Source organism: Nestor notabilis, unplaced genomic scaffold (assembly GCF_000696875.1).
Source record: "Nestor notabilis isolate BGI_N333 unplaced genomic scaffold, ASM69687v1 scaffold19034, whole genome shotgun sequence".
Classification (NCBI taxonomy): Eukaryota; Metazoa; Chordata; class Aves; order Psittaciformes; family Psittacidae; genus Nestor; species Nestor notabilis.
In genome coordinates, this window is record NW_009927073.1 from 1 (window position 1) to 17,792 (window position 17,792).

Sequence of the window (17,792 nt, forward strand, 5' to 3'; positions counted from 1 at the left end):
GCAGCCCAGGTGTTTGAGCATTCCCTGGTCCGCTGACTAGCGCGTTTGGGGAGCAAAACGGTGCGGTTTTGTTGAAGGGAGTTTTAAGTGTTTACATTTATTTCATGAGGCTTAGACCTAGAACTGTAGAGAGGACTGTGCTGTGGGAAAACTGCAGAAGCACTTGTGACTCTAATAATCGAGTTAGAAATAGCCTTTTCCATCACTTATTTCATCCCCCAAGACGGCGTATTATTTAATACCCATATTGAATTCGTAGTGTTTGGGGGAGCATCAGCGTTAACTCTGAATGGAGGTCTCACAACGAAATAAGATAATCAGTAGAGATCTTCAGGTAAACACTTTCCTAATATGTCAGTGAAATCTTTGTTACAGGGAAAATAATTAAAGCAATTACAGACGAAAGTGAACTCAATTTTTTTATCAAAGCGATCACCAACTACTCCCATTCAGTAGCTGATTGAAATGCATGGAAAGTTAATATGTGGAATGAATTGGCATTTGTACTGTGTTGAAAATACGTATATTGGAAGTCAGCTGAAGTGTCCGCTTATACGACTAGATCAATGGGCATGCAAGGGTTATTGAAATAAAAATCAGTATATTTGACTTGCACAAATACTTTTGTTTAAATTCTTGTTTTCATAAGACTGGGACTGTTGTTAATAGTGTAGAGCTTCTGATGTCTAATGCATGCAAGAAACTTTATATGAGCAGTTTATCACATTAATGTTTCAGGCATTTTTTGCAAATAACTGTCAACATGTTTTTCTGTCTGTCACACAAAATACCAACAGCAGCATGGAGTCAGATGTTCAATAAATTCAATTAATTACATATAAAAGAGTTACGTACATATTTACATTCTGAGTTTCGACCTTGATTTTATTGCCATTAAAGTTTAGTTGCCAGTTTTAATTTTAATGCAGACAAGGTAATGAGAAAATATTCATTACCTATGCTGTCCATAATAGCTAATAAAAAAATACTTTGTTTCTTTAAAAAGACAAAATTGCCCTAAAAAGGTCTTCTAATTTGGTTTAAAAATAATAATTAGATTTTCCTTTATGTATTCAACAGTAAAGGTTCAATTAAAGTAAGTTATTAAGCTGAAGGAGCCAAATAAAATACTTTCTGAAAGCAAGGTATGTTACAAAATTCATCACTGTTATAACCACTGTCTCTTTCAGGAAGGTACTAAATTCAAGAACGTTTGGACAACTCATTCTTCATCTCCTATTGCATATGAAAGAGGAAGAATTTACTTAGACAATTACCAGTGTTGTATTAGCAGGTAATAAATTTACAATTAAGTTACCCCCAGGTTACAGTTTTAACACTGTGGTTCTGTTTTAGACATTTTGCTAACTTTACTCATCCAACCCTGCGAATTGAATGAAATTTATGAAAAAAAAACAACCTACCCAGGAATATAAATCCTTGTTAAATTATACTCAGATGCCATTGTATCTTAATGCGACACCTTTAGTGATCTTACTGGTGCTGTATAACTTCAGCCTTCAGAGCACTTTAATAAGGGTGGACATTTATCACCATTTTATAATTTTGCACTAAAAAGCCAAATGAACAATAGTTCTTTGTGATCTGCCAACTAGAAGTGTGCTAAAGAATGTATCACAAAATCAGCCTATGTAACAAGCTTGGTACTATGTCTATGAATTCTGCATTAAATAAGTAAATTATTGTTCATGTAGAAGTATGGTGTGTGGAGTAGTTGCTGGTTTTTGTTTTTGCAAATCAGGTCTCTGATCTGATGTACTCCAGTTCCATGACCAGCTGCAGAGGCAAGCTTAGGAGGCAGCACAGCACAGGGCAGGGTAGAGGAGGAAGTCCTGCGTACACCAGTCCTTGTCCATCCCTTTTGTGAGGGAAGTAGCAGGGAATTGGAGAACTGCAGTGCTGAGTAAGTTGTGTTCAGAACAGTTTTGAAACAGTGTCATATGATACATAAAAGACAAATTACTCTGTCAGTGTAAACCACTGAAAGTTAATTAAATTAATCTATCACAGCAGAGATCCAAATCTACTTAGCCATGTTTTATTCCTACCTTGTCAGAATGCTTTCCAGTACTGGCTTACCCTGTCTAACATCTTTCAGGTTTATCTTTGTCTCATCCTGTCCCTGAGGGGAAAATTGTGCACAGTATGAAGCTTTTATTCTAGTAGTAGCATTTCTTAAAAAAAAAAATACCTGTACATGATACCTTTGTATTATGAAAGGCAGCACTGGAAGTGCTGGAGGGGAAGGTTCCAGGATGACTGTTAGGTTCTAGTATATGCTTTCTTTTTAATGTATATTTCTAAAGTAAGAATGTTACTGTTAAGTTTGTTATTTAAAAGCAAAGAAACAAACAACACAGCCTACAAACCACAAAATACAGTGAAGGTGAGCTTTTAAATGTTATGTTATATAACTATTCTTTATTAGGCCTTATTTTGAAAACAATTTCACGTTATATTTACAAAGTGAAAGTAAGATGTTTAGACTTCTGACTGCCTAAAGAGAAGACAGGATTTATAAAACTGTGAAATGATTTGTTTATAGAAAGTAGTTTTTAAAGTAGACTAATGATTAGCAATCATTTTCCTCCAGCATTGCACAAGAGCCAAGAATACTTTATCAAAAGCCAAAGTGTTCTAAGTCAGAAAAAATAGAAGATGCTTTATTATTGGAATGCCCACTGGTAAGAATACTTTTTACTAGAGCATTGTTATGCAAAAAACCTGAAGTTAATATCTTTCAGTGAAACATACTTAGAACAGAGTGTTCTTTACCTGCAAACTATGCTCTCAGTGTATGGAGTTAGGTCATTTAAGGTTTGCTAAGTGTGCTTTTTTATTTTGACTGCATGCTTAGAGGTGTGCTTCTCTGAATTTCTTAATCGTGCATTCAAATGCTTTTTTTGAAGCTTTCATGGAAGATTTTAAAAAGAGTGCCTTTATGCTTATGCAACTAACTCTACTTCTTTACAACATAATTCCTGTGTAAATTTGTCTTTATTTTTTAATTACCAAGGGCAGTTTGTATTCCAGGCTAAAGGGAGTTTTAGTTTTTACCAGATCTGTTGACATAAAAAACCCAGCAAGATATACTGAAGACCCATTGAAGCAACTCTGCCCAAAAGCTGTTTTACTGTTTCTAGCTAATAGGTTATATAATTTCCCTCCTCCTTGAGGAGGTTTTCTCTTATCCACTGTTCAAAGAACTTATGAATATTAGTCCCATCCTTGAGGTGCCTAAAAAAAAAAGTACTATGAAAAATACCATTCGTAGCAGTTACTGTTGAGTTACCACCGAATGTCTTATATTTTAGTACTTCAACAATTGTCGCTTCAAGACTGGTAGCAATTAGATCAGTAAGCATTTACATGTTACTTTCGCAGGGCAAGGACATTTTAAAGGGTGACTTTCAGAAAAGGTAACTGCCTTGCAAAAAGCATGACAACAGATTATGTGATAGTCAGATAACTGTTTGGCACAGACATGAGTTTAGAGATCCTGATGTGATTAGCAGGCAGCTTTCCACATTTAGTTTTTGAGGAATGTGTATTAATTTTTGTTTTCTTGTTACTGTGTCAAGATGTTATGTATCCTCCTGGTACAAACTTTTTTCTGGTAACCTTTTGTTATGTAGGGGGAAATGCTGCCAAGTCCATCAGACTATAAATCTTCCCTGATAGTCTTGACAGTACAGAATTGGCTTCTACGTCTCTCTGCCGACAGTGGAGAAGTACTGGAAAAAATATACCTAACTGGTTCCTGTTGCAAATTCAGGTATTAAACACTGACTAAGCTTTATATAATTGACAATCATTAGTACTATACTGGAGAAAGATAATCATGTTTATTTTAGGACCATCCTATGGCTGACTTCAGTTTTGTTAGTCTAGCACATTACCTGGAATACTGTTCCTGCATGCTGTTTTTTATAGAAGAATTTCAGCAGCTGAAGTATTCTGCTCTCAAATTTAGTATCAAGTTTCACAAAGCCACAAAACCTAGGCTACTTTTGGCTTTTCTCTGACAATTTTACAGCCTTTAATATTGGAGTAGCAACACACCAGGAGAGGACCTTTAAGGGCTGTAAAAAGAACTTCATAAAACATAAGAAACGTACATTTAAAGTTTAAGCCATTTTTAACTTGCAAGCATCCTTCTCTGTAGGGTACCCATTTTGCTCTTTAAAAGCAGAGCAGTTACTGCTTCTGGTAAACTGCATCTTTTTTCAGTTCTCAAAATTAATTTCCTTTAGAGTGAGTGATAAGAAAGCAGTGATTGATGAAGGGAAGGAAAAAAATTAAGATAGTCAATGTTCATAATATCAGGGTTTTTTCTCACCATTCTGTGTGAAATAAGCCATTCCTAGTTCCATGGGGTTTGCATTGTTGCAAACATCAAACATCTCAGGCACCCTGCCCAGTTTGCAACAGGCAAACTAGTTACAGTAGATTATAGTTTATGTGAAATAATGTACTTATTATTAAATGATTTTAAAATTATTAAGATAGGTCTTTATTGTCACAAACAGGTATCTGAGCTGGGATATTCCTCAAGAGGTAATGGTTGTAAAGTCAGCTCAGAATAAGCTCCCTGCAGCAGCACGGCAGGTAAGTTTGTTGAAAAACTCTTTTAGTCTTAAATTTTTACAAAATCGATCAAAAAACGTCTACAGGGACAGAGGTGGAGTCATTATGTCTTCTTTTATGGTAGAAGATGAAAGTGTCCCACCATTAATAAATACCTCAAGTATGGTAATTATATTCAGTATTGTTTTTTCCCAGTCAGGTATCCAGCAGTCCGTATTGTTCTATCTTGCTGTATTCCAAGTTTTGCCTCTTTCGTTCATGGGAATGCTAGAAATAAACAAAAAGGTAAGTTAATTCCTCTATTATGATATAATCTGTAATACCGAATATGATATAATTATGATCTGTACTGTAGCTGTTTGAGAGGCATAGTTTAGGCAATTACCCCAGAATTTCAGAAGTCATAGTTAACAGCTTATAAAAGCGTAGTGCTGTGAAACATTAATTAGCAGTAATGTTGGTTTTGTGTCTGATAAGGGCGTTGGGGGAAGATTCTTAATTTGAGTGACTAGAAGAGAAAATACAAATACATTCTGCTATCGGGTTATTCTTTTGATATGTAGAAGGACTTCACGCTTTACTTATAGCAATCATAAGAATTAGAGAATACTAAAGTCTGTAGACTTCTTTTCATCTCTTTAAAGAAAGATAGATGTGCCTCTGATGCACTCCTAGTAATGGTCTGCGAATTCAGTATGCAGTTATAAGTGTTTCAGACTTGTATTATCGTTGATGCTGAATGGTAAAATGTAAATATGTGTCTTGCTTTATCAGCAAACAACCTTTCTGACATTGGTTTGTGACCTGTAAGTAAGAGTGCATGTACTAGGAAATCTCAAGCCAGATGCCAAGTTTTACTGTTCTGTCAAGAGAGCTCTGTATACAGCTTACAAATGGAACAGTACAAACATGCAAACTGTCTTCAAAGCTCTGTGACCTAAGTCTCATTTGGGGTCCAGAGCTATTACTGGGTGGTGCTGGGTTGGATTGAGGCTGTAATTGAGACTAGCCTGGCAAGTGAAGGAGTGGGTTAAACATTTTTAATTTGGGCCCATGGAAGTTCAGGAACATTGTATTGTTCTGTTTAAAGTTAGCATTTAGGACTGGAAAAAGTGTTACCAGTATAAAAGGTATTCTCAGTATGGTTAGGAATGGCATGCCAGATTCATCATGTTCATAGCAGGTGAAACTTCTGCAGTTGAGCCTGTACTGAGTACTTGTCAGAGTAATTGTTACAGCTAGGAATAACATCAGGGTAGAATTTGGGATTTGAGAATACACCCAGCAGAGAAAGTAACCAGTAAATACAATGCCAGGCCTGGTACAGATCAGTGGAATGTTAACGGTCCTTACTGTTAGGATGAGGGTTACTGTTCAAGATTGCAGAATGCACCTAATCCATCAGCTTTAGTGAGATGGTAAACCACAATAAATTCTGACTTCAGACTAGGTAAGGTCTCAAGTTTAGGGTTGCAAGATTGTTAGTTTGTTTCTGGAAGACACTGGGACCTAAGCTAACAGGTGAATTGAGGAGCCATAAGACAAAATGAAAAGTAAGGTCTCAGGAGTGAATGTATCTTTTGGGACCAAACTGATCACAAGATCATTGATAGTGTTAAGATTTAGAAGTATTACAGCTTTTGGATGGGGTTTTTTTTTGTGTTTTGTTTTTTGTTTGTTTGGGGGGTTTTTAGCTGTTTTTAAACTTGTTTTACCCCTATTTTAATAGCATTTTGACAGTGATTCAGAGTAAAGAAACAAAAACTCTACATTTCCAAGCATCTCTATTAAAAAACAAAAATCAAACTTCACATGTTGTTATTCATTAAATATTCAGAATTAGTTTGTTGGATTTTTTCTCTAGTGGAGATGTGTTAAGCAGTGGCACAAATGAATACTGCATAATTATTAAAAGGAGTACGTCAGCTTCTCATGTATGTGTCTAATTTGGATTCTGAGAGGATCCTGTGCTCTGTGACAGCTGGATACTGTAGTTTTAGTACAGCTGTACGCAGTCATAGAGCCATGATTAGGCTAGTATTTTACACAGGTGATGAAGAAAGAAGGAAAGATTTGAAATCAGTACTTTTAGATTGAGTTGTTTGCTTTGCTAACATTCCTGTGGGATGCTGGGTAATATAATCTATTCATGTATGGTAATAACTGGGTAACATGATATGAAGATATACTAGAATTGATTAGAGAACGAATCTGCTTGCACAATATGGCTAGTCTTACTCCAGGTGTTCCTGCAGTGCAAACTATTACAGAAACTCAGCAGAGCACCCAAGTTACAGAAAACTTCATGAGCTAAAACACTGCTCATAGGGTTTGGTCAGAATAAACAATAAATTGATTGCAAAATTTTGTATTGTATTAAGTATTTTGTGTTTTCTCTCAGTTATTTCTTCCCTAATAGAACATTTTGTGCTTTTTTTTTTTTTTTTTTTTTTTAATTTGCCCCAGGTATTTGGAAATAGTGTGACTGATGTTGCTGTTTCTAATGGAATCCTGATTGTAATGCATAGCATGGGTCTGGTCAGGCTCTATAACTTCCAGGCCATCTTGGAACAGGTAATGAAATATGAAATCTTTCATACAGTCATGTTATTTTTGGTAAACAAATATTCATATAACACCACACAGGTACATGAGGAATGTGTCAAAAGGATAGAGCTCTTGGCTAAATCTATTTACAGTTAGAAGATTTGAAAGGGTACACTATCAGAAAATTCTACCCACACCGGTTACAAGTGGCAAAACATAAGAGATACAGGGTCAGACAGACACTTCAGCACATACAGAGAGGAGCTGTGTAAATGCTAGATCAAGGTGTGCTGCTCTTTACACACCTAGTCTGTAGTTATAGGTATTAAGGCTAGAAACTGATGGGCATGGAAAGTTGGTTGATCTGAAACAGAACTTCAGTGAAACTTTTAAGTTTATTTTCTTCCAACCAAAAATCAAACATTAATTCAAAAGTAAGACTTAAAGCAGTATCTAACAAGATCAAGAATGCAGTAATAATAGAGCAGTAAAGCTAAAGAGCAAGTAAATATACCTCAGTAAAGCTAAAATGTTCTGATTTTTTTTTTTTTTTTTTAGTTCATGGAACAGCCATTTGATCTGGGACATGAATTCAACTGGAATGGTCAAGTGGGAGTTGTAGGAAAGTATCCATTCGGTCTTCCATGTAACATTAAAATAACAGGTATTTATTATCTTTGTATTATCTTGGCTGGTGGCTTTTATGGATTAATTATGACTTACTTCACACCTAGAAAAAACATTACAATTACTGTACTCATATTGTGACTGTATGTGTAGGTATATTTCTGGGTTTATGTGTTATTAAAAATGTACTTTGCTTGACTTCTAATTATAAGACCTAATTACATAGGACTTAACTAGAAAACTAGTACAGCAAGTAAGCTGTTGAAAACTTAAGAAGCAATGCTTGAAGTGCAAAACTCTCCCAAGAACAGTTGTGTCTCAGAACTAAGGAAAAGAGGAAGTGCTAGAATGGGTGTTAGTAACACTCAGAAACAGTATACAGTATGTAAGCAAAGCATGTGAGAACGTTTAATCTAACTAGCAGAGGGAATTCAAGGAGGCTGAATACAGTTTGTCTTTGTTGCATTTTGATAATTCTAAGTTGTCAGAAATGTGCCATTTTCAATAAAATTAATTCCTGAGGAGAGGAAAAACTATTGGAAACAATTCTTATGCCTCAAATGTTCTCAATTATGTAATAACTTTAAATTCTCTGAAACAAAACAATCATTTCTGTTGGTGCATTTGAGAATAAAATTTGGTGCTAAGAATCTTAATGACCAAAGGCTGAGACTTTCTTTGAAACTTACTTTTATTAGCTTTAAAAATCCATTCTCACAAGCTCACACTTGAGGCACTTCCAAAAAAAAAAAAACCAGGTTTCGCCAATATCAAATAATGCATGTATTTGTTTCTTTAACTCTGAATGTTTCTGTATTAAATGGTTTTTACAGGGGACTGTCCACTTGAAATGTTCTTTTGATCTTTGTGTTTGCAAGCAGTGTCAGATAATAACAGTCAAACCAGACCAGATTAACCTGAGGAAATACACAAAGATAAAATACAGATATACGTAGAGAAGGCTTTCAGTTATAATGCAGTGGTTTATCAAAACAAAGTAATAGGCTGCTATAATTGATGTGTCAGGTTCTGGAAAGGGAAACTTCTCCCCATTTTCCTCTCTGTCTCAGTCTGAAAAACCACAATTTAATGTTAGGGGCCCTGTGGAAAACATGCTGTGGGAGCTTTAATAGGAAGCCTTGACCAGATTTGTCCTCATATCTTACAGATCATTGTATTTTTAGTTTTGAGATCTAAAACCAAGGTACTGGAGAAAACATTTTTGATCTTGAATCATATTCAAGAATTTGTGGTTAGGAAGTTCTGAATTCATGACAGACATTTGCCATGGCTGCTCTTTGCAGATAGTTACATTCCTGTGGGTTTTGAGCTGTTTTCTTTTAAGAATGAGATGGCTGACTGACTGTTCAGTGTAACGTAACGTTTCAGTGAGTGAGTTTTAACAGTTCCAGAGTTTGAGCTTTGATTTGAGGACGTGGCAATTTCATAAAAACAGAAAGGACAATCCTTTGCTGAGATCTGTTGTGAGTTTGGGTTTTTTTTCACATTTAGAACAAATACTTCTGTTAGTGCTGCCAGGAACAGCTTTCTGGCTTTATGTTTAGGTGAGGCTGGAGAGTTTTTAACAAAGTGGACAAAGAAGCTCAACTGGAGATTAGAAACTGGCAGTGCTAAAGAAAGGACTTCGAAGCAATTAGAACAGGGGGTGTTGAGCAACAGTAAGTAACACATAGCAGGGAAGAGGGAATTGAAGCAGCAAAGTCATGCTATCAGTGTGGTTTATGTGGCTATGATTCTGCAAATCTTTGCCAAATGAACATAAAAAGAAAAGTGTATTTTATGAGCAGCCTGTATGGCTTAGGACTGATTTATTACTGAAATGCATTTAAAGCTATCATTTAGTCTATCTATGAGAATTTTTGAGGGGCTTTGCTCTATATGCTTTATTTAAAAATAAAAAGCCGATAGGATAAAATGTTAACAAATTTTCTTGATTCATTTTTCATTTTCTGACAGATTTTAATATCAGTAGGTTCTCTGCTTATGCTTCCATCTTCAACATTCTGTAGATTTTCAGCAGATGCCTCAGTTTTTTATAACCTATACTTTGTATATCTTGCACAGAATCTCCTATTTCCTGTGTGTTAGTCCCAAAGATGTCTAGAAGACAGCCACTTTCCAGCTTAGGAAGGACTTCATTTCATGGGCAGTGAACTGATTTCTTTCAATCTAAATGGCTAAGTTGTTGTTAATATGAATGAAGGAAAAAGAGAGAAGCACTCTGTAAACATAATTTCTCATGTCATGTGACATTGACTTAGCACCACTGGCTAAGATGTGGATAATTATCTAGACTAAGCAGGACAAGAACAAGTCAAATTTTGGGTGAGACCTTTGGGTCACGAAAGTCCAGATAAGAACCTTGTTTTCCTCACAGCAATTCAGCTTGGGTTTTTATATTCTGCCTATTTAAATACCTGTTGTACCTGCAGGTTTTCTCCACATTTTACCAATTTATTTTTTCTCTTAGCACTTCTCTGTAGTGTTAGAATGAGATGATCTTCAGTCTAAAATTGATTTAGTCCTAGCAGCTGTAGAAATTGCTTTTATTTAGCTAGTTGATAGAAGTTGTAAAGCTCCATGTGGTCCACTTCATTCAAAGATGCTTCTCTCATTTAGCACACAGACTTGTAAGAATGGCATATTATGTCTGTATAATTTATCCCAACTGATCTGAAGGGAAAACTAGATACCTTTTGCCATTAATTACAAAAATTCTTAGTTTTTTATTGATTTTATGAACTCAGCTACAGATTGCACTCATTGTGGTCCACAGTATTTTGTTGTATTATGTAAAAAGAGAAGGAATATTCAGATTTGGTTATCTTTCTGCATTTAATTCTGTTATTTGAGATTGCTGCTGTTAGTCTGTTTCCAGGTATTTATCACTTATTTTTTCCCAAGAGAATAGTGACCCCTTCGTTATGCTGCTTGACTGTTCATATATACGTCCTCTCTCATTCAGATGATATGGATTAATTTGAATTGTTTGCTACATCTTTGCTTACCCCGCTCATTTGGAATGAAGTCAAAGGTAGCAGAAGAGCAGTTCAGCATCAAGGTCTGAGAAGGCAGTAGTCTTCCATAGAGAACTGCAGATGTATGCCTGGGTGCTAGGAGAGGTAGCATAGCTGATTCTAGAAAAAAGGCCACAGCCAATATATTTCCAAGAGTCTTCAAAAGCTCTGAAGAATTAATTGCTGTATTGGAATTTAGAATTGTAAGGATGGATGGAATTATGATTGTTCTGTTACTAATGGTGTTAACATTACAAATATTTGCAGATATCCCACCTTTGCTATTTGAAGCATCTTCTCTGGAGAATGCATTTCAAATTGGAGGTTACCCTTGGCATTATATCATCACACCTAACAAGAAAAAACATAAAGGAGTCTTCCATATTTGTTCTCTGAAAGACAATACTTTGGTAATATATTCAGATAGCACCTTCTCTGAAATGTATGTGTATCACATTTATCTTCATCTTTTCCGAGGAGTGCTCAAGATAACGATACCCTTGTTTTCCAGTATGGTGCTCTCATAGGCATCACCCCACAGTGTTTACATCTACTATCCAGTGGAGTTGTATGTAAAATGTTTTCTTCTGAATTAGTACTGCTTCTGATATTTCATTCATTCCCCTATAATCTTAGCACTGTCAGTGCTACACAGCACTGTTCTCTGCTTAAAAGTTGAGGCTAAAGCAAAATCTCATTACCTGATTCCTTGCATGGTACCATCCTAATGCACTTCTGACTAGTCAGCCTACCAAATGGCATGACTAAAGAAACGTTTCAAGTTTTAAGAAATTGCAGAGTAAGTTTCCGTAATGTTTGTAGTTTATCCCTGATTTGTACCTTCTCTCTCTCCCTACAAAGATTTTATTACTCAGTTTAATCCATCATTCCTAATTATTTGTGTTTATGTACTACTATTCACATATATTCTTTTATGTGAGCTCTCCATCTCAGTTTTTATTTGGGATCTGGATTTGACCTGAAGATGCTTCTGTAACACAAGCAGCTTCTAGGCCTGTTAGTTCAAGGTTCTTCACTAAAAAAATTCTCATCTGTAGATGTCCTCATCTCTTTTACTAGCCTGACCAAATCAGTGATCCCACTCCTGTATCTTATTTTGAAAACAGATCTTTCATAATGATAGCTGAAGATCAGTTTTTATTCAAAGGGACTTGTACAATCCTTTCTTGCCTAGCTTTTTTCCATGCGGGTTTATACATTTGAAAATCTGAATAATCAGGGTCAGCTAAATTTAACAACAAAAATCCACTGCGAAAATCCTAAGATTTTGACCAGCTTGCAGCTGAAATCACAAATTATCCTAGGCTTACATGTTCCACAAATAACTTGCACAAAAAAGGCTGAGCCTGGAGTTTGAAGCTCTAAGTCAAACCTTGTGCTAATGCTTTTCCCATGTTTGACACATCTCATGTCTTTGACACACACATTGCTGGAAGCATTGAAGTGTTTGCAGAGTGTACACTAAGTCTTTATTTTGTTTAGTTTCAGGAGAGGTAGGACATGCATAGCTGTGGTACAAGATCATTGCTTATTGCAAATGAAAAAAGTTGAAACTGTTCCGTGGAATATCTTGAGACTTGGAGCTGAGTCTATTATTATTATTAGTATTAGTATTATTCCACTGGCATCCTTTCTGGTCATGATTAGGAGCATTCCTTAAAAGCCTTCAGATGTATGTGGATAGGAGCTCAGTATTTCCTCTTTAGTTAGATCTGTGAGACTTTCAAAGTACTAATATTCAAGGTTTCCCTTCCTTCTTCAGGCAAAAAATGGCATCCAGGATATGAAATGCTGTTCACTGGAACCTGATTGGATATATTTCCATCCAGATATGTCAGGTAGAATAATCCACGTGGGACCAAATTTGGTAAAGTATGAGCCATTCTTTTTCAGATCTTATTTTACTAGAGGAAAATTTGCATAACTGCATAAATTCAGTAGTTTGAAAATCTGCAGGCCAAAAGACTCATCAAGCCCTAGAAACTATAAAATTTATTAATCTGTCAGAATCAGAAGTTCTGGTAGAAACGTGCAGATTTCTGTATGATGAATGTGGTCAATGGTAGGCAGCACTAGATTTTGATATGAAAAAGGACCACTGATATCAAGGACCACTGCTAAAATTTCACTGATAAACATAAATTACAAACATAATTTATTTCCATTTCAGTTTTTTCTGATATTTTAATATACCTGATTCTTTAAAATTCTGTATGTGTTGCAGATGGATTAGAATACATGACTTATTTTGTAATTTCTGGGTTTTTTGTAGGGTCTTGAAGCTTAAGGAAGTTAAAAATAATACAGATCAGGTGGAGATTGCAGAAGATTTTACAATTGTGGCCAACAGAGAAAACTGTGTGAGTCTAGTGTCCTAGATCACAATGTTTGATTTTGAGCAATACACAGGGGTTTTGTGTATGTGAGTAATCACTGTGGTTTATGTTTAACTCAAAGTTTATTGAAGGACTTTAAGCTGCATGAAAAAAATTCTGAAAACAGTAACACTTTCAGGATAGCTTTCTGAAACCTCCAGTCTTTAGTTTTCAGTATTCTTCATTGTGTGTAGTATAACCATGTATCATTGATGTAAAACATACTTGAAAGACAATGACAGCTTTCCATTAAAAGAAGGTGCCACCAAGTGATAGTTGTGTGCATCTCTGGTGCTTGGGTAAGTTGATCATGCAAATGCTATAAATGTTTCAAGTCTCTTAACTTAAGGGTAAGTCTTCATAAGACAACAAAGACAATACATTGTTTCCAAAAGTCTGTTTCTTTTCCTGGCCATACACTTCTGTCACTCCCTTGTGATGGATTTGGCATTCATCTAACCCTTGGTGAGCTGAACCAGTGCACTAAGATAATAGAATAATAGCCTAGCGGAAAAGGTGAGTACTTTCCTGCTTGCTTGTTGTGTTGAACTGGAGCTGGAACAGAACAGAATTGAATCATCAGTGGATCAGCAGAGTGCAGAAAGGTAGAACCAAGTGGCAAGGGGATGATTTAAACCTCCTGGTAGAAATGAGCTGTTAAATCACCCCAGTTGTTTCCTGAAATCTTTTGTGATAGAAAATCACAAAGACAATCTAAACGTCAAAAAGGTTAAAGAGCATACTTGTGAAGAAAGTTTTTGGCAGTGCATGGAACTGTCATTTTGCTTCAGCATACAGTGTCTTGTCTTATATAAAAGCAAGTTTTGATAGTTTGAGTACTTTAAAGTCCCTGGAAATTAGCAGTACTAATTTTGAAGCTTCTGCAGAAAAAAGTTTGTGTATTAACAATCTGCACTGCACTAACTCAGGAATAAAACTTCCACTGAATTCAGAAACTATAAGCTTTGTCATCTATTGACCTTCATACGTATGGGTTTTTAGGGTTTCTTTAGATAACTTCTGTTGCAAGAAGAGCAAAGAAATACAAGTTCTAATTCTGTCTGTGCTGTGCCTTTTCTTTTTGACTTCCATTAAGACTTTGATACCCCAGTTTTGAATGTTTCTGCTGTTAATGAAGCCCAGTGAAAGCAGCTGTGATGGTTTAAGATGCTACTTACCCCATATTCTGGAAGTAAGAGTTTAAGAAACAAATCAGTAATGACTTGGCTATCAATTGTCACTCCAGCATCTTGGCTCCATCTTCTTTTCTAAAGATTATGGTAGCTGAGAACCTTTGCCACCTTCACACGACTGTGAACCTTTGAATATGAGTAAATATAAATAATACCTCAATCAAAGCTTCAGAGTTCATGAACCCTCATGAAGAAAAGATAGCAGCATTAGGGCCATGCATAGCTAATGAGTAAAACAAGATACAAGAGATAAAAACAAGGTCAGGAAGAAAAAGATATGAATAGATACATTGTCAAATAGATAAGGAAAAACTAAACTGATTCAAAGTCTAGAGCCACTTTTTTCTTTTTTTCCAAAGGTAAATAACGCTGTTACTGTAACAGCTTCTGGTCGAGTGGTGAAAAAACGTTTTAACCTGCTGGATGATGACCCAGAACAAGAGGTAACTTGACGTAGTGAGTCAGAGCAGTTCAGATTAAGAAGTTGAGCTAGCCAGAAGTCATTCTTATTTCAGGTGCAGTGGCTGTAACCATTAGATGTGTTAATCTTTGAGTTCTTTATTCCTCTTCTGTGACTGTCTTTGTCTTCTTAACTTCGAATAACTTATTTTCCCTTCTCTGTCTGTCATCTTTTCTCCTTGATTGACATTTGTGCTTTGGCATCAGTTTTTAAGAACTGATCTTATGCCCCATGATACTGTCATAACTCCATGCAACTTCTGTGGCACAGAAACGATATGTTAATGTGATGAACTGTTAGTTCTTCAAACATCTCCTTTAAACATTCCTTTTAAAGCACTTAATGAAGTGAAAGAAAAATATTTCTGTTTCTTCTCCGCTTTAGTTTCCTCTAGTCTTTGAAATAATACCTCTAAATGATGTTTTTCTCTCCCAATTACTTTGATTGGATTTCAGGATAAGGTATTTAACGCCTTTCCTTCAAGTGACTGCTTCTTGAGCGAGAGTACCATATGCGTTGGTGCTGAGTCTTCAGGAGGTTATGAAGACTATTTTGTAGCTCCCTATCTAGAGCTGGAGCTGTAATTGACATAAGCACAACAGTTAAAATTCATCAGTTTCTGGTAGTCACTTCTGTTTTCTTAGGAAATAGATTTTACTACGGTAAAAATACAGGACAGTCCAATATAACCCTTAAAACTCTTAAGGTTTGCAGTTCATTTCTATCCTTTTTTTTTTTTTTTTTTAACATAGTAAAAATTAGAGTCTGCATCCTTTTTTTTTCCTTACTGCTACACTTTATTTGTGATTCCAATAGATATTTTTCCATTATAGAAGAAAAAGACTGGCTTGAATTTAAAGACTATGTTACGAGTTTATGACAGTGAGATAGAGGCAATTAAGGCAGTTCACAATCTTCACCTTTTGGTCTCAGTTCTTCACTGCCATGTACTCTCTGGAGCAAGAGAGTTCCAAGAAGAATAAACAGGTGTTCATGTGAATGGAATTACCCTGAGATCCCTATCCCCTCAAAACCAGTCATGGTTTTAAGCTATACTGTCTCTAACATATCTGCTTCAAGAGAGGGCGTGGAATTTAAATGTTTCTTCTGCCACTTTGAAAGTACCTTTTTTTTTTCTATTTCCTGGATGATATATATAAAATACATCTACTTGCACATTAGGATTTTTCATTTAGGATCACTTTCTTCTCTCCTGTCTTAAGGAATTTTGCTGAAATACATTGGACAACTCATGTTTGGAGAGATGCCTGTTGGGTATCAGGCTGACAAAGTTTTCTATCAGACCAGAAGACTTAAGGAACAATTTTTCCAATTCTGTTTTCACCTGATAGAAAAAGAGCTATGAAATTTAGGTTGAGGGGAGTGTGAATTTATGTTTGATTTGTGACCTTGAGGTTTTGTTTTTTTAAGACATTCAAAATTGTGGACTATGAAGATGAATTGGATTTGTTATCCATTGTGGCAGTTACTCAGATAGGAGCTGATGGAAGAGCACACCTCGACTTTCATTGTAATGAACGTGGGATTCTACTTAAGAGTATTCCATTACTGGAGTCATGGGATGTGGTGAGGAGAATTCCTTTCTTTTGTTTATGCTAACACTTCTCTATACCCGTTTACCTACCATTTTTGTTCAGATTTGAAGCAGATCTATAAATAGCGTTGCCAAGTGCTATGGAAGAGATTCATACAAAATAATAATGGTAACTCAAAAATCATAAGTATTCCATCAGCCAGTAGTTCATTTACCTGAAAATCTTCATGATTTGAAATTGTTTTTTGGTGGTGGTGGTTGATTCATTTGGGTTTTGGTTGGGAGAGGGGTTGTCCTTACGTTATTTCCAAAGTATTCATCAACTTGAGTATTCACCCTCTGGCTAGTTACATCAGCTTAACTTTGCAACTTGTAAATAGTCTCACTAGCTTTACTTGAGCTACTCATGCATGAAACTAAGTGTGTACCTCCCTGTCTGTGTTATTTGGAGACACAGAATGAGCTGTTCATACAGTTCAAGTTTAGGTAGACATCAACTGAGATGGTCTGAAACGTTCAGCACCTTTGGCACATCTTTTATCGTTGACTGCATAGGCAATTTAGGATTTTAAATCAGATGCTTTGATTGCACTTGGATTCCTAAAATAGGCATGCAGGAAACCTCTCAAAGGTTTAAAATTCTTTCCTTTATCTGGATGAGCAGTCTGTTTGTATCCGTACAAAAATCCTGTGTGATCACGGAGGTCAGGAGTGTTACGTGTAGTTTTGTTCCCCAAGGAAAATGGAATAATGTTGTGAGTATTAGCAAGTTCTGGAGACAGAGCCTGCAATCTCTTCTTTTTTTTCTTTTTTTTTTTTTCATTTCAGACTTACAGTCATGAAGTTTACTTTGACAAAGACCTTGTACTGCATATAGAACAGAAGCCTAACAGGAGGTTCAGTTGTTACGTTTACCAAATGGTCTGCGATACTGCAGAAGATGATGAAAGTTCAAGCCATGAAAAAACAGAAAAGGTGTTTTGTAAAAAAGAAGGGAGAATTTTTGAATATATTTAAGCCGTAAACAACTACAGAGACTTCAATTTGGTTGTTATTTAAGGACTTCATACATATGAACTAGTCAACTACTGTTTTTCAGGCAGGATTTAATCTTAACCTTTTGTACTACTACGTAAGATTTTGTTTCTTTTTTCCCCTGTAACATTCATTGCACACTTATCCATCGTGGCTTTTCAGTTCATCATTAATGCTAGATGCAGCATTTATTTCTTCTCTTCAACAATGGGACTGAAATACTGGATATTAAGGAGAAAGATGTGGACTTACAGATCATCTACCATCTGCTGCAGTCTGTCTTACAAAGTTTCACCTATACAACTTTTAATACAGACTGTTAATTAAACAAAG

General features: G+C 35.8%; 1 protein-coding gene across 1 annotated transcript; it reads left to right on the forward strand.

Moving 5' to 3' along the window:
• Nucleotides 1–1,190: 1,190 nt before the first annotated feature.
• On the forward strand, nucleotides 1,191–17,582 carry DCAF17 (DDB1 and CUL4 associated factor 17; the record flags this gene model as incomplete). Its single annotated transcript, XM_010013896.1, has 13 exons — nucleotides 1,191–1,294; nucleotides 2,615–2,705; nucleotides 3,657–3,796; nucleotides 4,551–4,629; nucleotides 4,804–4,893; nucleotides 7,075–7,182; nucleotides 7,714–7,819; nucleotides 11,088–11,230; nucleotides 12,604–12,713; nucleotides 13,114–13,201; nucleotides 14,769–14,852; nucleotides 16,301–16,456; nucleotides 17,253–17,582. Coding segments are annotated over 13 exons (1,488 nt in total), but the record flags the coding sequence as incomplete, so codon positions are not given.
• Between the last annotated feature and the right edge of the window lie 210 nt (nucleotides 17,583–17,792).